The sequence below is a fragment of the Neodiprion lecontei genome, chromosome 7 (genome assembly GCF_021901455.1).
Source record: "Neodiprion lecontei isolate iyNeoLeco1 chromosome 7, iyNeoLeco1.1, whole genome shotgun sequence".
In the NCBI taxonomy this organism is placed as follows: Eukaryota; Metazoa; Arthropoda; class Insecta; order Hymenoptera; family Diprionidae; genus Neodiprion; species Neodiprion lecontei.
In genome coordinates this window covers 22,437,494-22,464,462 of record NC_060266.1, presented here as the reverse complement: position 1 = coordinate 22,464,462, position 26,969 = coordinate 22,437,494, and the positions used below count along the sequence as shown (strand labels likewise).

The following is a 26,969-nucleotide window of genomic DNA, read 5'->3' as shown; positions in this document are numbered from 1 at the left end:
CTTCCCTTTTCCTCACCACCGTCGGAGTCGCGACTTCCGGCCGTTAGCTCGAATCCGACGGCGTGGATGATTGAATATTTATAACCGAATCGTAGGTCACGGGACGATGTCCCGTTCATTTCACGCCGATCATCCCCCGCATACTCCTGACGCAATAAGCCGCCCGTAATGCGTGGATTATTCAACATTTCTGTTTTTCCCCCATCCGTACCACTCGCTACTTCGATGTGATGGGTGTACCTTCTCATCTCTCGGGGAAATATTTATCCCCTGCACAGACGATGAAGCACGCGAATTCCTGGAGGATCGGCGCCATATGGTCGAAACCGATCCGCCCCCGTCCGTTTTCCTCTTCTTTTTATTCTACTTCGTTTTTCCCTCTTCTCATCCTTCCGTTTCCTCCTGCTCCTTAATTCATGAACCGATCAATGTTATACGACGCTTCACTGCCGCTCCGATTCCATTCCCGAACCCTTTCTGTACACAGAACACAGCCGTGTCTTATTGACCAACGATACAAACAAATAAATAATATCCCGCCGCTCCAGCTCAACCGGAAACCAAAAGTAATCAGTTTAGAACTCTTTCTGCTACTCCCGCGCTGATGGAATTTTCTGCTCGATACTCGTTTCACTCTTTTTGTACTTTTATATCAAACTGTTTTCTTCGCGATTTTCAGGTGCGTTTGTTTCTTCGATGGAAAGACGACTCGAATAACTAAGTATTCGGTGTTTTATGCTTCGGAAAATACGGTTAGAACGAAAGATGACGATTGGGAGGCTGAATTTAGTAACGTTAAACGTAACGAAACGCAATGAAAAAAATATCATTATTACTCAATTTTCGAACGACTTTCAAGGACCTGGCTTTTCAAAATAACAGCACGTGTTATTCTTATTTTATTTCATTTTTTTTTTGTTTTTTTTGTTTTTTTTCACGGTTTACTAAATTTCCGACACTGCTAAAGTTACGTTACTAACTTCACCCTATTAAAAATTGACAAGCGAAGAATAGAATTATCGCCTAATAAATCTACAATCGTATCTCAGTTTTACCAAAATGACTCGATAATTAATAAGATTGATTGTTCTAAAAATTCTAAGATTTCAGCCCTTGACGAGGGAATCGATTGATCGCATCAGGGATTTTCCAGGCCTCTAAATTCATTCGCGTAAAAAAAAAAAAAATAAATAATCCCTCAAATTTCAAATTCATCGCGTCATGCGTCGAGTCAAATCCCATATTCAAATATCAAGAGTGTACCGACTGTTTCACATACCCCGTCGGATATTTTTCACAGCAGGCGTAGTGAATTTTGGACAAAACCCTGCATCGGAGGAACTGAAAAAATGAACACCATGCACATAATGAAAGACACGAGGTTAGCCAGCTGGCCATATATCCATTGTCTGAGGCAATGCGCGTAACAAAATATCCGACCGGACGTTGCCGGTGACGAGAACCTCTCTCTCTCTCTCTCTCTCTCTCTCTCTCTCTTTTTATGCTGCACCATGCGCGGCCCATTCATGCCACTCATGTTCCTCCACCGTAATATATTTAGATAATGAACACTCGTGTTACTGTAATATCCACTCACAGAGGCACACATGTGGAGATCATGAAATATTCTCCTCGTGCATTCATACGCTCGAGTACACGCGTGGATGGAGACGCGTAAGTGCTGTTAGTTGAATATTTGAACGATATAACTCGATCCAATTCGGCTTAGACCTCATAGCTTGACTCCCATACTGTAATGTCGAGCCATCCGTATGAGAATAGTCGAGCATTTGGTATATATATATATATATATAAGCGGTGAACAAGTTTCTTCATCATTTGCAACAAGCTTGGCTTGAAATGCATACACAGATATCGAAGAGAAAACTTCACGAGGTCGAAGTTAGTGAAGTTATTTTAACGAAACCTTGTGGAAAGAGTGACCATTTTTTTAATTTTATAATTTTATTTTTATGGAACCTTGATTTTTAAATATGAGTGTGTTTTGTCTTATTACGATTTACTGAATTTCAGACGGTTACAAATTCGCATAATAACGATTTTTTTCTCAGCGTAAATCGTAATGGGCTTCGACATTATAAAAATCTGACTTTTTTTTAATCGTTTTAGGTTATTTTTATGACAGCACCTTATATATTATCACGTGTCTGGTTACCATCAAATATCGTCAGAAAGTTTAGGAAAGAAAAACTTGTAGTATGCAGATTTTTTATACACATAGTCGTCATCGATCATTTCATGCATTTCAAACTCATCGTTTCATTCAAACAAATTTCCCCGGCTTAGTTTTATAGACTTTTGACATGCTCGACAATTTAAAATATGATTAGAATAATCGTTCTTGTGTTAAACGAGATCAAAAACGTTGGAACAGCTTAAAAAAATAATTGAATTTCGGAGGATGAGACTTCAATCTTGAATAACTCGATCGTACGAAATTTTATTCTCCTTTCTTTTTTTGTAAATAATTATATTATTAATAAGAAAAATGACAAATTATCAGAGCAAGCTTCTGATTCAATATAATTGTAAGTACAGTATTGAAATAGTCTGAAAAATTTATTCATTGAAAAATTCAGATACAGTAGCTTCAAATCAATATACTTTTTTCTCAGTGGAACAGTGGTAAAAAAATACCGAGAACTGAGAGAAAGATTTACGTTTTCACAAGCGAATGTGTATACATCCGTTTAAGACAATATCCATTCGTTGTTTTATTCTAAAGAGACATGGATCTTACAGAAGGAATACCTCGAGCACAAAAAATTCGTTCGATTTAAACCCGTCTTATTCCAATCGACTAAATTTCTTATCGCATGAAACAATTCAGGGAGAAGAAAAACGATGTATATATTACAGTGCCGGTCAAAAGTTTGGGTACAACGGTCGAAATTTTTCGCCATACTAAAAGTTAAACGGCGGACTCAAAAATAAAGATAATCAAACTTTTGCGGAATACAAATTTATGATGTTTTTAAATTCTGAAGACATTCAAGCTACTCCGCTGTGAATCTAGACAACTTTTTAACTTCGTTTTATTTTCTAAAACATGTCTTTTATTGGACAAAAACGTAATATCGGGGCGAAATAAAAATTGTACGAAACTTTTCAAAAGACGAAAACGTAGGTTTTTATATCCTTCTTACGTTTACCACAGAAAAAACCGAAGAAATTTTTTTCTCTAACATTCGGAGTTAATTTCCAGCGGTTAAAAAATAACCGAAAAATGGCTATGTTCAAAAATACGTACCGGGTACAGAAAAAAAAATAAAATAAAATAAATAAATGAAAAAAATAAAAACCATTGTACAAAAATATCCAAAGAAGCAAAATCAAGGTAAATTTGTCTCCTTCAGAACGCCGTTTGAAACGTTTGATTATCTTTATTTTTCAAACCGTTATCCAACTTTTAGTGCGTCAAGAAATTTCGACCGATGTGCCGAAACTTTTGGCCAGCAGTTTATACAATATCTGCTTATGAAAAATAAAAATTTTCTTCTCGCGTCTTGAATCAATGGTCTTGACTCGAGCACATATTCTGCGTGTAAAATCGATGATTTTTATTATTTTTCACAGGCGGCGAACAGCGTTATTCTTCCCGCGTGCTTCGAGCTGGCCGTTTGCGGTGAGTCGGTGAGTTTGAAAACTTAATTACACTTTTGTTACGGTCGGCATCGGAGAGCTGCGCGAGCATACGCGGGCCGCACATTTGTACAATACGCTTAATGATAGGGGCGAACGTGCCGAGGGGATCCCGTAATAAAAGGCACGACGCTACGGAAAAACGTCACACTCCCAAGAACACCGAACACCGGACGTTGAAGCCCGTTCGTAGGCGTGAAATCGCAGGTTCCGGTTTCAAAGGACCCAACGTGGCACTGATACCCCAAGGGTTAATCGGGGCTTGCTGCATTTCCACGTATCACGCGTCGAGGCTTCGTCAGCTGCAGCCTCGATTTTAATTGAAATTTGAGACGATGCACCCGGCAAAGAACGACAGATGCGTCAGAGCTCCGTAAAACCAGAAGGGAAATGAGAAATAAGGAATTAGAAACACTTTTTCGTCAGTATTTCATCCTTGATCAAAGCTCACATGATCAGAATTGATCTTCTCATCGTCCTCTAAGATCGTTCTCACGTTTTTCGTCACTTTATAGGTACTTCATTTTTTTTCACCACAACGATTTCGATTCCTCACTGAGAAAAATTTCATTTGTTACGGTAACTAGAAAAATTGAGTAAAACAGGTACCGTTGAAAAAACCGTTTGAATATTGTTGGAATTACGAAAAACGAGGTAGGCGTAAACATTTTGCGCTATCGTCGATCCTTTTTTGGTGATTGAAACGCAAAATCAGTTTGTTAGGTTGACTCTACCTTTTTAGATAAACAAGGCCTTAACGTCAATTTATTCTTGCACAAGCGTTAAATTTTCGCAACAGTCACAAGAAAATATAGTAACGTATAATAGACTCACCAGTAACAGCTAGAAAACTAATTTTCATTTTCTACCTCGAACTGTATTTTTCAATTGTGATAAAAAATGAAAATAGTTAATGACTGAGCGGTAACCGGAAATAAAAATTTCTCTCACAATCAGTGCTTTTATTCAGGCTGCAAGGGTGTTCTTTTTTTCATCGCGCTTTTGATGTGACCAAGTTTTCAGTAATTTGTGTTATTAATTTTTCCCGATAACGAGGAGGAGGCGAAAATCTGGAACACAGCTTCGGGTTTCATGATTAAAACCTTGACCCTTAAGCGGTGAAAGCGATGAGCTGTTTATTTCTGTCGCGCTGATTATTCCTTGCTGAAATTTTTTCACCCACTTCCGTGTGTCGGGATCGCGGAACGGACGACAAGACAGACCCTTAAAATTAATAATCGGGCTGTTGGATTTCGCAGGGTCTCGATCCTTGGCTCGAAGGGCAACCTGATACTTGCCTTCCGGGTTCGAGTAAATCAAAGGGATATAACAACTCCTTCAATCCTCGGCTGCACGGATTGGAAAACAATATGGAAGCTTCTCGAAGTGATAAGAGACTTTTCTCATTCTTCGGAATAATAACTCAGTGACTTTGACTTTTTGCAAGGGTGTGTCAGGAAATGCTTCGAGAACTCTTTCATTTCCGTTTCATTCGTAAAGCCGGATGCATGAGAATATATTTCAATCTTTATATCTCTCTTTGTAGCCGACCGGTATCCTGCAGATCACGTGACAAAATTAAAGTTATCCTGCAAAAGTGTGAAATTTTATTTCTCGTTGAAATTTTTTGTTGAGACACTCGTCGAATATTTTTTCTCTTTGATTTTTTATTTCCAACTTTACACGTTAATTTGTTCACAGTTTTTCGGTTTGCTTGTTTGCTTGTTTGTTTGTTTTTTCCTTCTCTCTCTCTCTCTCTCCTTTTTCAAGCTCGAATTTCGGACACTTGAATATCATGCGAAAAATTTTGACGACATCCTTTTGTGATATTTGATTGAATTGCAGGCTGCTGATACGGTTGCAAATTGAAACGACCTCCGTAAAAAGGGGAAGGGGGATAAAGCGAGTGGAATGAAAAAAAAATATATATCATCACTCGGTTTTTCGTTAAACAATGGTTAATTTTAATTGAACCTTTTTCTTTTCTTTTTTTTTTTTTTTTTTTTTCAACAGCAGCGAATGTAGCGAAAATAAAATGAAATGCCGAAATAGAGGAAAAAAATTGCGGCAGCTCTCGCGCATTGTTTCGCGATGATCAATCCAAATAGAAATTTCAAGTGTAACGCAATTTGCCGCGTTGTTTTAACCGGTGTGTATACGTTATTTTTTCTTTTTTTTTTTTTTCAATCTTTCCTCTTTATACCAGCGAATGAAAAAATACGCTGCAAAAATGCCGATACAATGTTTATTCCGACGTTAATGCTTACACCTACATGTAATTGTATAAATGTAACTCCCGATGAAACCAACAGTGTTTACGGAGTTGGTATTATTTTTAGCTGAGGCTGATACGCTGCGGGCACTTTGATTCTGTAGAAAACTGACACGGTTTTAAAAGAGAGAAAGAGAGCTTGACGGATACAGGAAGGCGCTTCTCGAACTACGGCCCGAGGCTGATGTCACGTTCGCATGTAACAACGAGAATCTCAACGTATTCGATACATTCGATATTTCTCATTTGCATCATAACCGTTCGACGGCGGTCGACCGGATAACGGAACATAAAAAAGCTCGACAGAGCTTTGACGCGGATTGAGCAAAGTCGATTCTCGAATTATTTTGAGATGAAATTATCTCGAACTCGTACATTTTCAATAGTTATGTTTGAGACGAGCTTTTTTCCTCAATTTTATCGATCAGAAATATTCCGTGGCTGAGGAATCAGACCCGTAATCTTGAGTTACCCAAAGTTCGATCGATTCGTCGAATCCTCAGGCTTCCCAATTTCACGTCAATTTCACGATCATCAATTCAAGGAATATTGAAATACTTTTATGTAACGGCGAATAAAAATAAGCCGAAAGAATAGTTTTTTTTTTTTGCCATAATTTTCATCACCGTGAAAAGGAACACGTCGGTCTATCCGACAAAATTTACGCGGGAGTAAAAAATTTTACACTTAGAATCTGGCGGGCGATTTAAAATTTTTTCAAAGAGGAAGAAAAAAATTACATTCTGAAAAACACGAAATTCTTAATATTTTTTTTTTTTCAGAAGTATAAAATCTCGAAAAAACATATTCGTTTATTTAGAAAATTAATAAGGAGAAAAAAGTATACGTTTGTCGGTATATAACAATGAGAATCGATTAGTTTCCGGTAGAACCGGAAATTCAAATAGAACGGGGAATGGAAATATTTCATTCAAGTTTCAAATTCTATTGTCAAACAGTTTTTTTCTAAAAAGCTGTTTTTCGAACTCCAGATGTTAGAAAAATGAAAAAATTCTTTGAAATTGTTTAAAAAGTGATTTTCGACTTAAACCACAACGTTTCTTACATCCTTCAAAGTGACGGAAGCTGACAGAAGATGGAAAAAAAAAATAAATAAATAAACAAAAAATAAAAAATTTCCCCGTTTCCAAAAATCCATGCCTTCCCGCTCCGACTCCTTCATCCGCGTCCCCGGTACGTAAGAAAAAGGGGTAAATTGAGTCAACCACTCGAAACGTTAAGGGTCTCACCCCTGGAAGGATTCACGGTCCCAGGATAAGGGTCGCAAAAGGCTCGAGAAACGATTCGCGAGTTGAATTCTCCGCGGGTGAATTTATTCGAGCGTTACGTCGGGTCAAACATCAAACAACTATAAGGAAAAGGGTAGCGGGGGAGGGGGGAGGGGGAGAGGGGGGAAGAGGGGGGAAGAAACAAGGAGATCCGGATCTAGAATAAAAAATTGAGAACACCGGGCGAGGGAAGGCATCGCGAATATCTTAGAGGCCGAAAGCGAGTGTAACCCACATAATATCCGAAGTGAATTTTGGCGAGCTTCCAATGTGGGAGGAATAATCTTTATAATAGCACAAAACCGTCGGCCGTCGGTTTTTCCACGTCTGCGGCTGATCGCGAACCGTCGCCGTTGATGGGGGCGGTAATAATGATCGGTGAACACGGTGGTGATTATTAGGGGTAAATATTCCGATTTCCACCTTTCGGATTTTTCTCGATTTACAATTCAACGAGCTTCGCGATTACGTCGGTTTAACTCACTTCGCGTAATATTCAGCACGGGATTTTCACGCGGTGCAGCAAGGGAAACGTTTCACCCACGAATCCCAGTCCGCAAAAATATCCGACGAACTATTCTATGACCCGCATTGAACTCAGCGTAGGTTTATTCAAGCGGTTATTATACCGGATATTTTTTATTGAAATACGTTATTATTTTCATCGTCCTTTTCGCTTCCGTTGCCTCGAATTCAAAACGCATGAACAAATTTGTTTATTCGCAATTTTGTTTTTTTGTTTTTGTTCATCTCCCTTTTGTCGAACAATGAAACAATGTTTTGTCAGCACGGGAGTAAAAGAAAATTGAGAATCATCCATGTATCGGTGTTCGAAAAAGAGATGCGCGGTATTGATATTGTATTGAAAAAATATTATTCACCGCGAGTTATGGGGACACAATAAAATCCAAGGACTCAGCTGTTGATGTTCGATCAACATGCGAGTTTTGCGGACACAAGCCTTAGGGTTTGATGATAGAGGGGGGGGGGCTTTAAACGCCGATAGCGATTGAATTCGATTTACGAATGGCATCGCGAGTTCGATACGAGGATGTAAATGAAACGGCGATATTCGTTCAATTATAAAATCAATAAGCGTACACACCGCTCTGCATAAAGTACCGTGTTTGCTTTTCGCGTATGTATAAACTGTCGGATTGTTTAATCACTTTTCACGAACACCGAACAGCTGTACATATATTTATTATACCCCGGCGGTAAACACGCGGAGCAATTAATTGAAATTTAAACGAAATAACGATGCATAGAATCGAAGTTAAACAGTCTAACCATAAAAATTAATTTCGTCCCGTTTCCGGTGACGCGAATTCGGTTTTTCGCTCCGCGACATTCATTGCTCGTTCGACGCGGTGGTTTAAAAACATTCTCTGTCGTAATAATTATTAAACGCACTCTGTAGATCAGACGAAAATTTCGTGTCACTTGACACGTAATTCAGACTCCCGTTTCACAGTGGGCGTGAATTCACGCGTGAATTCATAACTGGGCCGAGTCCAGTTGTCGGGCCAACAGAGACCCGGTGTTACGGTATAAAAAGTATTCTCTGAACGTATGTTTCATCCTGTCTTGCGGAATGACGTCGCGTGTCACGTTTTGACGCCAAGGGAATCCGGAACGCAGTTCGAAATTTCGGTTCAAGTAGGGCTGGCGTTAAAAAAATTGCACAGATTTTTTATACCGTTTCTTACAGATTTTTACTCAATGAAACTGGGACGAGTATCTAATCAAAAAATTCCATCAAGTCGGCTTTTTTCTTCCAACTCGTGTTTGGAGTTTTATTCAGAGTGAAACACCCGTTTCATTCGAAATCTGGTATCATGTTCTTGATTTTAAAAATCCTACGCAAAAGTGATTTCATACTCTCATTCAATACGTATCAGAGTGATGTTCGAGAATAAATACAAACAGGGAAACAGAAGATGGAAAGCAGAAGAGTGTTCGAAGAAGTATCAAAAGAGAATAAGAAAAGGTTTCATAGGCGAGAAGAATGAACACGGAATTTTAAGTACATTTCACTTTGTGTTTTACAAAAATGCTGTACGTGATGAAGGGAAACGGAAGTGATTTTTGGATTCAGGACATTCGAAAACACAGTAGTCACAAAATAAAAAAAAAAAAACATCCCACGAAGCTGACGTAAAACATTTTTTTTTTTTAGATCCTTGTAATTGACGCTTGGATCGTTCCACTCGCGGACTTTCCGGCCTGATCGAACGCCTCCCGCCTTTGGGGTCCGGCTTGGCTGATTCTCGAGATGATCGCGCGATCAATCGAGGCCCTGTCAGATTCAATTATCCACAATTGGGAGTGCAAGAGAAGGACGAGGCCCACTCAAGCAGCAGGCAGCGTCACTTGACGTCGTGGAATGATGATGGGTGACCTCCTCCCGGAGCTTTTTCGCTCGATGTTCGCCGGCAATCTCGCGATCCGCTTCTTCGTCTTTCGGCTCTCGTTTCTCATTATCGAAAATTTTCAATTTTCCATCTCCCAGGGAAGCCACGTACCCCCGGGATCGGAACGGAATGGAACGGAACGGAACGGGACGGGACGAAAGGCTCGTTAACAGCCTGGAGTACTCAATCGACTCCTTGATGCCCTGATCGATAGTTTCCAAGCTTCCGAGGCGGGGCGGAACGACTTTTGAACGGCATTCCGACCCGGACCGTAAATTGAAAATCATATCCTATCATCGCCCGCTGCGGACCGGAATCACATCGATTAGACCATCCCACCCGGCTCGCCGTTTAGTTTGAAATAATTAACCCCCAGCCACTCAGCGCGTGCTGCGAAAGTCGTTAACCGCTTTTGCGAGAGGGAATATTCCGAATTTATAAAATAAGATCAACCCGCAAATTGGGAAACTTCACCGTTTATCGTCTCTGCCGGAAGGAAAGCCATCGGTCTTTACTCTTGAGGTCGGTCTTCTAAAACTCGAGTTTAATTTCCACTTCTTGGAACGAGAATCTCCGTTGTCTATCAGCGATTGATAACATCTTAGGTGATTCAAAAATCAAGTTTAACAAACCAGTTCCGAAAGAATGTAACGATCGTACACAACCTCCGATAGCGAACGAATCAACCTCTGTAAGAAGATACTAAAAATTATGAGAAGACCATTTTTTCTCAGATAAATAGTTGCGAAAGTCGTTGACAAGTTATCCATCGGCTGATTGGGAGCATGCAGTGAAGCCAGGATAAAAGTCACTTCAAGTTTCCACTCCTGCATCCCGAGGAAGTCGGTCAGTGTTTCGAAGGTCAGGATTACAGAGTGAGAGTTTTCATCGAAACCAGTATTGATGGACGATTCTTTCGGCGAGATGTCAGAGAGGAAAAATTAGACCTTAAAATTGAAGGATCATCCACCGCTGGCGAGGATGACAGAGGCTTCCAACCGCCCAGTGAAACGGGCAAGAAGACAACTCCCGAAAATTTGGGTCGACCTTCGTAGCGGGTCGCCGGTTTCGAGTGAAATTCGGTTTACCGTAGCGAAAGGGTCCTTCGAGTCCTCGGACTACGGACAGTGTTTTTCCGTCGAGTTTGGGGGGGGCACTTCGCTCTTGGGGTGAACGAAAGCTGGTGGAAGAGCTTCGGTCGATCCCGCGCATTAAACGGGCCGTTATTTAGCGAGGGTGAGCGGCTGGGCGCGTGGCTTCGGATCGTCTTGAGGCTCCGAACTCCATCGTACGGCTGCGGAAATTCACCGATGTGCCCCAATGAATCAATCGTTCACGTTTTATCGGATCGCATCTATCTCGCTGATTTATATAACCTCTCGCCTGAAGAACCGCGAACAATCTCTTCCGCGGCCGCGGCGCAAGCCAGCTTTCCTTTCCAGGCTCATGCCCACGTATACAGACCACTTCGCAATTCCAACTCTGATTAGGATAGACGCGAGTTTTGCTCCTCAGCGAAGCTTCGAGTCTGCAGCCAACAAGTTGGATCGAATTACCGAAGTACGATAGGATGACAATGGTAAATTTTGGGACCTTTGGAAGCTTCGTGATGCCGTCTAAACAACTGAAACCACATTTCGGACGATCGATCGATTGTCGTAAGGTTAAAGCTACACCGCTAGTCCAATTCCATTTGCTCTCTTTGACAGAAACGTCGATTTCATTTGAGTATACAGTCATTTGCTTGAATTTCATTTACCAATGAGTAGTGTACCGAATAATGGTTCATTTGTTTAAATTTTCATCATTATGATGACCGGACGATTACACTGTATTTTTTATGGCAGCTTTTCCGAAGATAACAATTCCTTGTCGAGTATAATCGGACTAACGATGTGTCTTTAATCTTACCACAGCAAATTTTTTTTTTTTTCTTTTTGGAGAAAAATGGTTCTACGTGATAACCAAAGCAATTTCCATGACTTTATCATCTAAAATCTGTTTTTCAAGTTAAAATTTTTTATGGGAATCATCAGATATAATCAGTTTTCACCACATACTGGTTCCCTCGACACAAACACTGTTCTAAAATATAGTGCCCAGTAATTTTAGTTAGTAAATGATTACTTTGACCTCTCATGAAATAAAAACAAAACCTGCAATGAATTAATATTCGAATCGTGAAAAGAAGCGGATTTCAGAGTTACGCATCATTGTCACATCGATTCTGTGCTTCTTTGCAAAAAACTCCGGCACTTTTCACCTCGAATTATTTCGACCCTTCTGTTTCGGTATCACTCTGCATCTCGATCACCACGCGTCCGCATCAGATCGGCATGTTTTACTGCCTCTAACGATCGACGATGGGTATCCTGACATGGCTTGCATCTGGGTGAGACGTGCGGATTCCGCGGGTCTGGGTCGAAGGATCGTAAACCGGAGGCAGGAAGCTCTTTACGAGCAACCGTATAAGCTCGGAGCGTTAAAAGTCCGGCTAAATATCCGTGAAAGGTCAATTACTCGAGGCGAATTCGTCCGCAGTTTCTCAGGTTTTACCGTCTTTCCGCGGAATCGAAGTCTGCGATTTCAGAAACGCGTTCCGGCGGCAAATTTCGTTAGGATGGTTGACGATCCAATCAGATGCGAACGAGCATCGGGCTTTTCCTGCTTTTCTACCGTTTTACTTAACATTATACGGTCAAATTCATCCCCTCACCGAATTTTCACCCCTAATTAGCTGTCCTGCGCTGTTCACAGATGATTTTAAATGCGTAATTACTAGTAAAAAAAATTAAAAAGACTGTACGTGTCTTTGTTTGAAAAAAAAAAAACAATTTCTTCAGAAAGTGTTTGTATACCAAGGTCGATGTTTTCTAAATAAATGTTCACTTTTAAAATGAGAAAGAAAAAAAAAACACGCAAATTACAGGCTTTTTTAATTTTCCTCCTCAATTTTGATGACGTGTACAGCAGATAAACTCGTTTTTAAAAACTTGGTGTTAAATTTCTTACGTCATCCATGCTAAGGTTTATCTATATCTATGTATTAAAAAATCAGTGAAATTAAATTGTTAGTAACGCCGGTAATTGTCTTGTTTTAAAGAGAAAGAAAAATACGACATAACTATTCTGTGCTTTTCTACGTTAGTTGAATATAAATTTTTTCTTTTGTTCAAAATGCAGATACCTAATTTCACCCGCAATTGCTACAAGTTGATTAATTTGTTTTCATTCAACCAGTTGTTACTTAAACACATGATATTGTGTAAGTTACTGTTCTCGCTTAATTACGCGACAGGGTCGGAAACGAGTTTATCACCGTCAAATGTTTACGCATGTTGCGGAATTAAAAGCGATTCAGACTTTCGAAACAGCGAGGAAACGAGCAATGAAATTGGAAGAAGCGGTTTATCTGATTTAGCACTGAAACTAGTGTGATCCGGCTTACGCGCCCATATTCCTAGTTTCAAAGCATCATCGTCCGATCCGATAAACCGGAGCCATCAAAGCGATCATTTCCGAAGCTCGAGTCACAGCGAACTATTCTTTTAGAGTTCAATCCGGGTGTCGGACAGTCTTTTCTTCCACAAAAATAATATATGTATATTAGAGTGTGGGAAAAGACCGAGAAAAAAAATTTTTTTAGTCATCTCAACAGGTTCAAAAGTTCCATAATTGAGTATAAAAATACGCCCGTTTAAATTTGAGCTTTTAATATTATAATTAGGAGGCTGCTTGCCGCACTTTTCTATTTTCGGTAAGAATGACATGGATAAAAACGGATTCTCCTCGTTCTGATTTTTATAACTGGCTAAAGGTGCGTCGTACAGAAAAGTTGGAAGCACATTTTTGTAGAGAATTGAACGTTCTTTATAAAAGGTTTCTTATTACGTTCTGGTAAATTCACTTGTTCGAAAATTATTCAAGGTAAAAGTTGAATTTATTTAATTGAATATCTTGTAAATGAATGAATTTATAAGAAAATGTTTAGAACTTTCGTTTAAAGAGCGATCAATTTTCTACAATAAAGATGTTTATGAATTTTTTGTACGACGCATCGTTAGGTAGTTATAAAAATCAGAAGGAGTAAAACCCATTTTTACCAATTTTATTCTTACGGAAAATGAAAAATTGCGATGCGCGACCTCTTAATGTTAATATTAAGAGCTCAAAGTTTATCAGGCGTATTTTTGTACCTAAATGAAACTTTTAAGCCTGTTTGGAAAAAAAACTAACAATTTTTCTTGCTCACTAGCTACGGGGCTGCTTAATTTTACTTTTTGAGGTTCAATTCATCCTCGCATCGGCCTCTGGCATAAACTTCGCTGAAAGCTCTAGTCCACTGAAAGCTCTCGTTATTAGCCCTTGAGCCGCAGGCGTCGCGAGTCGAGCCGAGTTCCAGAGACCAGAGCCGATGTTTTTAATACAAGTTAAATATAGACGAGGACGTTGTTATATCGTCGAGTGGGGAGCTAATGGCATCCAAACTAAAGCAAATGGATGCACATCGAAATATCCGATTCTATATTCGGACAACGCACGCCTGTTTCCCCCCACCCTCAAAAATCGTCTCAATTCCCTTGTCGGAAAAAAAACCCGACTCAAAGGTAACGCTGAGGGTTTTTCTATGACAGCCCTGAACGACTTTAATTTTGTTAATTCATTTTTCTAACCGTAATAAAAAGCTCGAACGTCGCGGTTTTTCCTCGCAGTAATGAATGCCCAAAGAATATGAAGCTTTCGTGAATCATCAAGTCGTTCTTGCGGTCTGTTCTAGTTCGAGAAATCAAGACGAGACAATTTGATCCGCAGAAAAGTAGCTTTACAAAATTTCCAGCCATCGCGGAAGCTCGAAATATCGTGAAATCATCGCGAGAAATGAAAGAAAACAAAAAATCTCTCCACCAAGTTCCGCTTCGTTTTCTTGACCACTTTTCTCGAACGACGTAATATTCAAAAATTCCGAATGAAAGACAGACCTTTGACTTGCGAGGCGACGAGGATAACGCAAAGGACGATCCTCCAATCGAGTTTCCACATGTCTTCGACGATCAATCGTATCACTCAAAACAACCGGACGATATCTGCACTTTGACAATCACACAAACTCGCGATAAAAATTTTCTATTCTTATTTTTCGCACTTTTTATCAGCGGCAGGTGATGGACAAATATTTCGCCAACCTAAACTTCGTCCGCTCTTCCAAACTCCCGACGAATCCAAGACCGAGAAAGCGCTCTGCGGAACGTCCGTTTCAACCTGGTGGCTAGCGCGCGGTGCACTAAAGCCACTAAAGCTGTGGGTAACGAATATCGCGCCCTCGGACAACACGAGGTATGCGCGCGCATAAGTTCGCCAACCGTTTCATCCGTCCTGCGCAACCTGGACGAGAACCGCGCCGATCCAAGGGAGCTAAAATAGCCACGTAGTCGAGGGAGAGCCGGGAAGCTTTCGGAGCTATTTTACCACGAGCTTTTCGCGTTTGTTTCTTTATTTTTTTTTAAATTTATTTATTTATTTTTTTCTCACTTTTTGCCGCTTCTGAGCGCGCGTTTTTCCCTTCGTTGATTCATTCGCCCGGTGTTTCATCATCGCACCGCGTACGTTAATTATACTTAGAAGTTGGAGAATCGATGGAGGCCAACGCAAGCCTCTGCTAGGCATGAGCTTTCGCCTTTGCGTTTCCAAAGCAAAAGCCTGTGCGGCGTTCGGTCTGCCGTTTAATTCGCGCGATGCGCGCCAGCCGTAAAATTCACTTTTAATTGCACCTCAAAGTCAAAGCGGAACCCCCGGTTTCTGCAACCGCTGCATCCAACTGCGCCGGAATTGAAGCCACCCCATGGAGTAGCGCTCACAGGGCTCCGTATACTTAAATACACCTTCGTTATGATGCATGAATTATGACCAAGTCGCGACTTTTCTCCAACCCTTCCGTCACCGAGCACGGTTTTTTCTTTGATCTCATCTCTCTCTCTCTCTCTCTCTCTCTCTCTCTCTCTCTCTCTCTCTCTCTCTCTCTCTCTCTCTCTCTCTCTCTCTCTCTCTCTTTCTCTATCTTTCTCACTGTTACTACGACCAGACTCGAAGCTTTTCGATATTTTACTTTATTCCGCGAAAATGCGTATTGCCTGAGAAAACCTCCCGCATCCCTGGAAAATTAACGTGCCGCGGAGTTATTTTCGTAATTTTTATTTGAGTGGTTCAATTATCCTATCATTTACCGAATCACGCGGTTATCACAAGATATTCAACCTCAGCTGCAGCAAAGAAATTGGATTTTTATTTAGAAAAAAAAAAGGATTACATTGTCAGAAAATTCACGGTGTCGATAAAACTTCAAAACAATCAGTGCAAAATTAAACATCATCGTAGTAAATCCTTCGATTCTTGACACATTGAGTGGTCTTAAAATCAATTCCAAAATGGTGTGGACTTCTGTAGAATATTTTCGGTGTTACATTTAACACCGCATTTCCAGCAGACCTTACATTTTGTAAATTAGGTTAGGTAATTTCTGGCTCATCCTTTGATCTACTGGTTCGTTTATGCATAACTGCGAACTTTATAAATATTCGAGTTTTTATTTTCCTTTGTATTGTTCAAAAATAAATTCTCTGAGGAGGGACTATGCGTCGTCAAAATCTTGGAAATTACTACGGCGTTTTTTACGAAACTGCATATCCAAATTTTTTTTCCGAATAGTTAATTCAGATGAAAAATTTTTTCTACACAAGTAATGAACTCGTTCAGTTTGAAATTAAAATACTGACTCAAAATGCATTGATTTCAGTATAGAAACCCTTTTTCGAAGATTTTGGGATGTTTTGGACATGGTTAATAAGTTGAGTTTTTTTCCCTTCAAAATTTGCATTTTTCACGCACTGTGAGAATAATACTACCAAATAATTCTGACGGAAGATTTCACCCTCACGCAATACACTTGACAATTATTTAATACGCAGCGTACATCTCGAGTAAATCGTAAATAACGAAAATCAAGATTGTACACTAAAGTCTTCAAAAAAGCGAATAGATTAATTTCATTGTCAGCGGAATTGAATCATAGAAATGAATACCTAAACCACGGAACGACATGAATTCTTGAAAAGTGCACCCGAATACTCGAGGACGTATATCTATTCGAAGTTTGATAGGCGAAAAGTTTATTTCTACGTTAAGAAAAATCACGGCGTATTTTCAACCTCAGTTGTCTATTTGCGTAAACACTTCGTTTTTTATTTTTTTATTTTTTTTTTTTGTTTTTCTATCTCTTCTTTTTTTCTTCTTAACCCAGTATCCCAGTATTTGTTGTAACTTCTCGCGTGACACGCGGTACAAGCAGCTGAGTAAAATTGGATAGCGTAAGATAAACTCGGATCGAAAATTTATTAAGCAATGAAGCATTTGGCTCACAGGGTTATCGTCACTTTGGAAGACCAGCTGTTGCTGGCGAGTCACTCTCCCTCTCCTCTCTCTCTCTCTCCTCTCTCTCTCTCTCTCTCTCTCTCTCTCTCGTTGTCTCACTCTCACTCTATTTCTCTCTCGCTCTCCAAGTTTGTGGTCCGGCCCACGACGAGGAAGGGTTCCTGAAACCGCAAACTTTCAAAGATATTGCTAGGGCGCGAAACACACGTCCTCGGCTTATCGCAGGTCTCAGCCTCCAGTCCAGCAGGATTAAACTGTTGCCACTATATATATATATATACACATATATGTGTTGCAAAATAAATATGGATTCGCGAGCTTATTTAAAGAGTCAATTAAAGACGCAAATAAAATGTTATGGAAAAGTTTTAATAGCAGAGAACGTGTTTCTAGTTGAAAGTCTGAAACAAGACTGTTTTTACAATAATGTTGGTTGACGCAGCAACCGTATTGTTTTCAAAGACATAAGAGCTTTATAAACTTCTTGTATCTATGATAACTACTAGATCATTAAAAGGGGGTAAAACGGGTGATTTCACCCTTTGTAACAATATATAGTACATATATATATATTTTTTTTTAAGACGAGAGTGTTAAGTCCGCGGAAACGTTGCCGAAATTGTTTGCAATTTCTCGCTTTTTTCCAAGAATTTAATTTGATCTAAAATAATCAGTGAAGCCTTTTTAATTTTTAGTCGGAAAAAACTTTTTAAAACCGAGATAATTTCAAAAAAATTTCAACGCGAGAAAAAGTATTTTAAGAAACAAAGAGAAGCCGTTTTCATTTATTTGACATAGGTTGACTGAAATAAGGATGTAATGTAACAGAATGCTCGTCTTCTATTACAATAATGAATATTAAAGATTGAATAATTTCATGTATAATTTTTATTTTTGTTTTTTATCCATCAGTTTTAATAATAATACGAAGGAAGACAAAATACAGCAATTTTGTCAAATCCTTTAAATTATTTTACCCTACCTAATGTTTTGCGAACTCATCGTTTTGTGTATAAATTTATACAATATGTGTAGATGTATAAAAACATTATCATTAGTATCCCATAAAGAATTTCGTCTCGTCTTTGCTGAATTTAATTATTCGATTTCCATTATTGCCTTTCATAATTTTGGCACGCTGAATTTTTTTCGTTTTCGTAGCTTGGATGTAATTCTTTATTTTTTTTTCTTTGTATAGAATACTTCTGCAAATCAATATCAACGTTCATATTTTATTGTCAAGCGTATATTTATTTAAATTTTAGTTTCGCGAAGAGCTCACTCCGTACATATATGTATACCGGGACATTCTCTTGAAACTTGAAAATCTATTGCGCATGCGCGAGTTTTATCGGTTGTTCGCGCAGGCTGGCCAACCCGAGTTTCAGCTGTCAAACTGTTTCTGCCGGCGATGTAGTCGATACGAATTTTCGAGGTCAGAATCTCAAATAACTTAAGCAGCGACTCGGAAAGGTTTGGGAAGCATTTATTATCGGGTCGGAAAGTTGATTCTTCGAAGAACGATCGGAATATAATGTTTATGCTCTTTGAAAATTCAAACGTACACATTTTGCGTAGGTTGGCACGCCTGCGTCGCAGGCAAGAATATCGCTGCGGGAATATTTCGCCGACCAATGAGATTTAATCATTTGGCGCATGCGCGGTTGATTTTCAAGTTTCAAGAGATTGTCCCGGTATACGTACCACGGTAATTATAACCGGGCAAAAATATTCTTCTTAAGCTTTGATCGCATGAATTTTTTCGCCCCTTGTAGGTATCGTACGACTCGGCGTAACGGGAGCTCTAGACGCACATTTCAACGTGGTCAAATGCGTGACGCCGGAAACTGTCCGGTGCACCAGATGTTCCCGTTGGCTTGCCAAGCGTGCAAAAATTTTTCCTCGGTCTCGCGCACCGCGGAAACACAACGCAGAATTGAGACAGAAACTGCGATGCTAGGCGAATTCGATATCGTGAGTTAGTTTCCCGTCGCTTGTTCACTTCGTTGTTTGCTCTGCGCTCCTCGCACTTGTTGGAATGATTATTCCGTCTCTATCGTTGCTAAAAATCGCGACAAATTGTCGTTCGGACACAATCGGCGACCGAATTTGTAAAAAACTACTTTTATCAATGAACACTGATACAGGATCACAATATCGTTTGATTTCAAGAATTCGGGCAGAATTTGGGGCGGGCTTTTTTTGAAAACCGAGACTCCAAATTATTCGCAACACAATTTAAAACATCAAGCATTGAAGTATAAGGTTCTGTCAATATTTGTACAGACATAGCGATTATCAGATCAACGAGCGATTTGAAACTTCTACAGTGTGCACTTGCTGACTAATCAATCTAATTAAATGATCGAATAATCCTAGATGAATGTTGAATTAAAATTAAACTGTATCACGATTTGATTCGCAAACAATTACGTGTAAAAACTGTATAAACAGAGACGAAAACTGTTGGGTCAAATATTTGAACAGATTGAAAAAACTTGTTTCAATAAAACACTTGCGGTCAATATTTCGTTAAAAAAAAATAATTATCCAGGAGGTCTGAATAAAGAATTCAATTCGAAGGTGGCTTGTGTTTCTTTACGAATAAATCGATATTCGATAATTACAGATCAGCAACCGATTTCATTGATCCATCGTATATTTCACCGCAGTTTGTTTTTCCTCAGTTTGCGATTAATCTACTCTTACTGTAAAACAACTCGCGTAACATCAGCGTGCCAAGGTACTTAGAAAATTACCTGTTCAAGCTTCTGGACTTGCAGGGCTTTCACGATATTACCCTGGTGAATTTTTATGGAAATTGTGATATTTCGCACAGCTCATTAAAAAAAATGTGTTTTCCTCCGAAATTGCAAACATGCATAGCTGTTCGTGGATATTTGTATTTTTTCAGTAAAAAATCTGCAAGCCACTAAACAATTTTCAAAGAATTGATAAGAATTCTTTGCGAATAACTATGCATATTTACAATTTTTTTCGAAACAATACGAAATGGTTCGATTTTTGTAAAAACTTCGTGGTGGCAGAAATTTTCATCAGGAAAATACCTTCCCCAGTAGGTTTGTGAAAAATCGCGTCAGGGCTTACAGCTTATACAGTATTTTATTTCATTTTTGCCGTTTGACTAACTGACGCGCAGCGAGTGGAACTTTATTTTTCTGCACTAGGCTGCAGGGTTCGTTCTCTCGGTGGAAATCGCATTTTACCGGCTGCCAGCGTCCACAGCAGCGCGAGATTATGCAATTACTTAATCACTCGACGTCGACTGCCGTGTACGAGTCTGCGACTGGGGAAAATAATAACTTCATTGCAAATTCAGAAACGTGGCTTCCGCAGAATCGCCCCGCGCAACTGTCAATGCCCGAGATGCGGTTCGAGCTTTCGCAAAAAATTCTATATAAAAACGTGTATATACGTATAAAGTATATCTCGCCTACCAATGGCTGGCAAAACAGGAGCATATAATTCCGAACGTTACCTCAGCCGGTCTCCGAGTGCCCCAGACGGAAATACATTCGTGTGGTTTACGGAAGCCCGCCGAATATAACCGTGACGTGTTTGTTAGCGCACACCGCCGGACTGTCGATCAATTTTTCCCCTTCGTGCGGTGTTCGATACTAGAAAATTGAGGAAACCTAACGATGAGTGAAAGCGTTTTTTACCGAACAGAGTCGATAATTTATTTATTTATAACAGACTATCTTTTCATTTCTTTCTCGACGAAAATCGCCGTCAATTTTCGTCATATTTTAGACGCGATTGTAAAACGGAGCGTCCGACGCACTCGTGACCCTAAAATCATTGCTTCCAATGGAAATTAAATTATCTTCGATTTGGAAACGCGTTTTGTAACTCATGTTACAGTTTTTCAGCATTGTACGATACGTCTGCGTGTGTTTGTTTCTTTGTTTTAGCTTGAATTACAGAAAACAATTTTGTCGATTTCGATGAGAAATCAAGTATTGGATGGAGATTATCCATGGAACTTAACAAACTCCTTATTTTACCGCTTTCGGGCATTGAGAACCAAATTTTTCAACTCTTTGATCGTTATTTCTTGTATCCTAAATCACATAGAAACGTGACTCAACCGGTTCACTTGAAGTTTGATTTGAAAGATCGGTTTTTGATCTGCTAAAATTTTAGTGATATGTCAAACAGTCGGTAGAGACGTGTTACAAAAATTTTCAAGCTTTTATTAGGTACTTCTGGTTAGCTTCGTGACCCTAATTTCGAACAAATGAAAATTACCTCTTTAATTGTTTGAACATCTTTCGAATTTGATGTTCCAATTTTTTCAGTTTTTCCCATTTTCCGAGTTTCTACGTGGAAATATCGGATAACTAATAGCGGGATCGTGCTTCCCGAGAAAATTTGCAATCGAATTAATATTTGCGATTTTTTTTTTTTTTAGCTTATAATACGACACGATTTTTTAAATTTAAAAAAGAGTAATGTGACCAAAAACTTGAAAATTCGATTCCGAGTGCTCGGCTTGTTTCTAAAGGCTGAAAATTTGAGATTCACCGTTTTTAAGCATCCCGAACAAACGTGCAAAATTTGGGTCAAAATCTTCGAGGTAATAGTGAGATTTTTGTCTTTCCTGACACGGAACTACTCATATTCAAAGACGAGTTTCTTCTTCGAGACCTTCGTAATTTCGGTACAGATGTCGGTTTATAAATTGACCCTCCGAAACCCTTCGTCCCTTCTCCGGAATTGGCGTGCATCGGGTTATGGGAAGTTTCACCCCTTGGCTAACGCGCGATTAAGACACAGGGCCGATATACAATCCGGGGGTATCTGGTAATTCCTACACATTGCACGCCACCGCTTTACTGCGCCCCTTCAGCCCGGTTCCGAGTGTATACCTCGACGATTTTATTATCAAGATCCCAGAGCTGAGTTAAGATCTTTTTTTATTTCTCAATCACGTACAGTAACCCACCCCTGAAAGCTGCGGAGGTGAAACGTTCTTATTAACGCCTCTGCGCCCCTTTTTTTTTTAACCCCCCCCGGTAAAATTCAACGGGGTTACGCGACACCTTTTCCAGATCTCGTTATTCTTATCGTATCTATCCTACACTATATTTTCTTGCCCACTGATTGTTGGATTTATTATACCTCGGGGGAATTTTAATTGCCTCAGATTTATCATCAAGCGCACGCGCGATCTGATGGACGAGAGTTTTAAATTCGGGTCGGTTTTTTTTTTTTTATACGTTTCATCGTAAAAATTTAAACCCTTTTCATTCGAATTCGATTTACCAACTTGGTATTAAAAGCTCTGTAACTATCGTCGAGACGGTAGATCTCTAGGGCGGTAAAGCTTCTTTCTGATTACCACGCGTCGAAATGTGGATCTCTAGCTGCTGACTTTACCGTCGATCAGCACGAGGCACCGTCGGTTTCAACGAATCGACTATATACCAGCCATTCTCTCGCAGAGCACATTTTTACCCTCGAAATTCAGCCCAGTAGTTTTCCCTGAGAAAACCTCAGATCACGGAAAATCTACTAAAACTTAGCACCAATATTCCCTGGGAATCTCAGGTTTTTTCAAGTAATTTTAATGATTTTTCAGGCATTTCGAAAGTAAGATTCCTCATTCGTAAACCCATGAAATAACGCTAACCATATTCTCAAAATAAATTTTAGTTGCCAATTTCTAGTATTATTTTTTCTTCAAAATTTATTCCTGCACTGAAATGTTGAATGAAATATTTGTTTACGGTACAAGAAATTTCTTACTTCAAGAGTACTATGAACAAAAAAAAACAAATAAATCGTTCACTTTTCAAATAATATTTTGAGCCAGCACAATCAAATTCTTCAAGATTTCCAGCTTGTTCCGAAAGAAAATAAAAATACCAGTTTTTGAGTTTTTCATGTCGATTGTATTGAATCGCCAGATGATATTACTACAACATCTTTTTACGCTTGGACAATTTTATGGGATTGTAAGTCTAGTGGCTGACATTGACATTCGTCGTCTGTAATTTAATTGCAAAGTTAAGATTCGAAATAATTCACTTGCCAATTTTCCCACCCTTCGAATGCTGACCAATTCCCTCGAGTTTTATCGTCGATCTATAAAAAGCAACAAACAGAGAACAAAAAAACGTCGACACCGTCTCGAATCTCGTTGTACGCAATTTTTCTTTTTTTTTTCTTTCATGTATGGTTTTTTTATTTGTTTCGGTCATCAGACCTCACTTATCTTAAAAAGACAAAAAAATAAAAAATGAAAGGAACAAGCTAGCGTATCGCTGATGGTAATTTCACAAAACAGAAGATAAATCATCCATGATTCGTCACTTCAACACCGTGTAACCGGACAAATAAGGAAAACCGTTGTAGACGTAAACGGGCCTGTTGAAAGCAAACGAATTTGCGACGGCAACGGCCGGGTTTCCAAAATTATCATCCTCCGGAAAGGGTGTCGTCGGTTCTCTGCTCCTCGGTGTCGTCGTCGTCGGTGCCTGGGTCGTGGTCGTTGTGGAGGTCGTGGTCGGGGTTTCGTTTTGGGGCCCGTAAGTGTTGGGGGGTACCGGGGGGCCGTAGGACCCAAATTTTCCTGGGCTGAAGGACTGACCGGATGGACGCCAGCCTCGTGGCCGATACGGCGGCGATTCCGCGGCGGAAAGGCCGATCACCAGGGTGAGGAAAAACCACTGAAACGAAAATGGGTCGGTCTGATTAACGGTTCGAGTAAACAATCGGACGGAGGATGAGATCGGTTCGTCGATTCCATTACCTTAGGCGTCATGGTCGGCTTCGTCTGTTCCCTTCGCTTTTGACTGAGTCTTTTTCGAAAGTCATTCTCGACTATATGCCCACCACCCCACCAAACCGGCCCAAAACGCGTCCTGAGATTTGGGACCGCGCATACAAATCGCGAACTACCAACCGATTTCGTGCCTCTCGTGGCCTCACCGTCTCAGTTTCTCTCTGGATGTTGCGAAATGCGATTCGACGTTACAAATCGCTGATCGCGATGCCTATAGCGCTGAAATTATTTTGCAGGAATGAGATTCGACGGTTTTTGTACCTCTGCTCTTCTCGTTCGAAGAAAAAAAAAAAAAAATCAATCATCGACGGATCGGAATTGGACGATGATCCAAAGATCGTAGGGCCGAAAATCCAACGAATCACGATTTGTGGCTCGACGTATTGCAGACTTTTACATGCCTCTCAATCGTCGCGAGATCACGTACCGACGAAATGTTGGTCACTGTGTGGTCATATTTTATGAAAGCATACGTGATGCTGACCGGGCCCGCCGTTAACGCTAGTCGCATATTAAAAAGGGAGTTTGTAAAGTTCTTTAATCAGAGGATCGCTAAGGCTTTGATCGTCAAAGGCAGTCGTAACGTTCGATTCATCGGCGAAATTGATCAAGAAGAGTGACTGAGACTGGAATCGGTTATGACACAAGCCCTCGGCTTTGATCCATTTCGATTCGAACTGTCGGCACTCTTTTCGTATAATGTTGGTACGAGTCGTCGGTGATGTTCGATTCGCACGATGTTTCGCATCGAACCGCGTGCGGAATTCCTGATTTCAATGTCACCGCTTTGTTAAATCGGTGTGTAATATCATCTCGGCGAAACAACGAGAATGAGGGAAATTACGGCATTGTGTGTTTCGCAATTTCGACGTCTCCCGATTTTTCAATAATATCAGTAACTCGCTGACTTTCAGAAAAGTTTCACATTTATGGATACAATTAAAAAAAAAAAAAACCTACGGAAAGTAGATCGAACTTGAAAATATTCCGATGACGTATTGATCGATAAATTGTGAAAACAAAAAAAAAAAAACAATTTGGCGATTTTATCAACTATATCAATTCACATAATTATACGTTAATATTTTTTATAAAAATTTCATAATGAATTTTGGAGCTTCGTGTATAATCAGGTCAAATCTTGTTCAAAAGTGATTAGAAGAGGAATTTCTTACGTTGATAAAGTAACTACCTCAGTTTGAAAACCCCTCACTAAATTTCTCTCTGTATCGACTGCTGAATGGGAGAATTATTTTTTCACTGAGCGCGGAACATCGATTTTCAAGTAACGCAAAGCGTTCGTGCAGAATTCTAGAGATGGCGACAGGAGTTTGTTTCTAGCCAGAGATTTAATGTCAGAGCACCTGTAACTCTGCTCAGAATTTAGTTCCGGACTTATTTTATAAGTATTAAGACTTTCTTATTTCCATTTCGAGATGTAATCGACTCGAAAAATAATTAATTCGAACGATAAATTCCTCCTATATCTGAAATACATAGTCAATACAAATATCGTTGTTTTTTTTTTTTTTTTTTCTTTCTCAAGTTCGATATGAAATATAATATTACAACGTTGCGTGCTTTATAATTGCAAGGTGAGAAAAGCAAACGGACGTCGCGGTTGTTATCCGGGTAAATATTTTCCAACAGGTATTGCCATTGTTGAATCATCACGTCGCGTCGCCACGTCGCTCGGCCGTTTGACGAGCTGGAAATGATCATTCGGCTTTAATGGAATTTCGTCTTTGACGTGGATTGCACTGTACATTAACACAGGACTGTAACGTAGCGAACGTGCCTGTCGGCGACTAAGCAATAAACACCAGCATGCATTATGTATGTACACAGGATTGAGTTCTGTGACTGTGAAACAAGTATTTGTACCGCTCGCGAATGCTAATCAGCGTGAACAATTGACGTGTCTGTGAGTCGAGTAATTAAAATTTTAGCGAGTAAAAGTTACGGCTGTAAGCTTTTTTCATAATCATAATAATGATAACAATTGTACCAGATTTTTCGCAGCAGAAAAATCTTTGCAAGTAAAATTCAGGAAGGAAAAAGTATTTTTTGAATGCACGGAGATAAGGAGATAAGTTTGTTTATTTTTTTTTTTTTGTTTGGAGACTCATGTGTTTCGAAGAATTTTATTACCCTCATTAACGTCCGTAATTGGTATTTAGTCGGTCGAATTAATCCGGTTGAAATTTAATCCAGCTACTCGGTGCGAAATTAAGGGTAGCTGCAACGCGTGACAAAGTATAAGTCTCAGAATGCGCATCGCGTGTAGGTGGGGAAGAGAGAAAGAGAGCAAAAGAGAGAATGTGGAACTCGATAAAGGCAACTTACAACGTAACAGGGTTACGCTCTCGACGCCATAGATAATCTGAGCATAAAGCGGGCTTAAATGGATATAGAGAATGAGTAAATCCCGACGAGTAAATTCTGTTAATAACCCAAGTGCCGGTGCAGCTCGAACCACCTGGGCCACCTGGAAACCAAACCTGAACCCTTCCGCACCCCCGCCTCAGTTATTACGCCGCCATGCACACTCCCCGCGGAATTTATTACACCTGGAAAAGACTAAAAGAGGAAAAGAAAATGAAAACAAAAAAAAAAAACCACCCTACAGTTACCCCGGAATTCGGTTGGGCCACTTACTGCAGCGGGCGAATATAACTATGGAAATAATGCGCTGTACCAGCCAGGAGATCCACTCCGGTCCCCCAAAGTACTCATAAAACGGTTACTTCACCCTGTAAAACATCCCCTCATAGACGTTCTGCGCAAGTCGTGAACACGAGGGATGAAACGACGATCTTAAATACCGTAGAAATTAAACGCGTGTATTTGAATCCTTGCTTAGAAATATCCTTGAAGACGGAAAAAGGTGGCCTGGGAAAGTATTTCTTTGTGGTAGGAATTGGGTAAAGGGAAAAAATAAACTAGAATCATCGATTGATGGGAGGACCGGAATATCGAGTGTTCATTCTTGAAATTGGAAAATTGGGCAGGTTTAAGTATAGAAAATTGTCAAGACAGAAAGTCGGAATACAGAATGACAAAATTTAGTATTGTCAAAATCTCTAGAACGGTAA

General features: G+C 39.8%; 2 protein-coding genes across 3 annotated transcripts in view; both read right to left on the bottom strand.

Moving 5' to 3' along the window:
• Positions 1-14,930, bottom strand: part of LOC107219977 — a 112,367-nt gene extending 97,437 nt beyond the window's left edge. For both annotated transcript variants that reach the window (XM_015658357.2, XM_015658358.2), the window contains exon 1: positions 14,618-14,930. In XM_015658357.2, the coding sequence (XP_015513843.1) occupies positions 14,618-14,678 (61 nt within the window). In that variant the 5' untranslated portion in view covers positions 14,679-14,930. The remainder of the gene's footprint in view (positions 1-14,617) is intronic.
• Positions 14,931-22,777: 7,847 nt separating this feature from the next.
• LOC107219978 lies at positions 22,778-23,931 on the bottom strand. The gene is made up of 2 exons (XM_015658359.2): positions 23,842-23,931; positions 22,778-23,758 (listed from the first exon to the last, which is right to left on the bottom strand). The coding sequence occupies exons 1-2, from the start codon at positions 23,851-23,853 to the stop codon at positions 23,399-23,401; spliced, it is 372 nt and encodes a 123-aa protein (XP_015513845.1). The 5' UTR covers positions 23,854-23,931; the 3' UTR covers positions 22,778-23,398.
• Between the last annotated feature and the right edge of the window lie 3,038 nt (positions 23,932-26,969).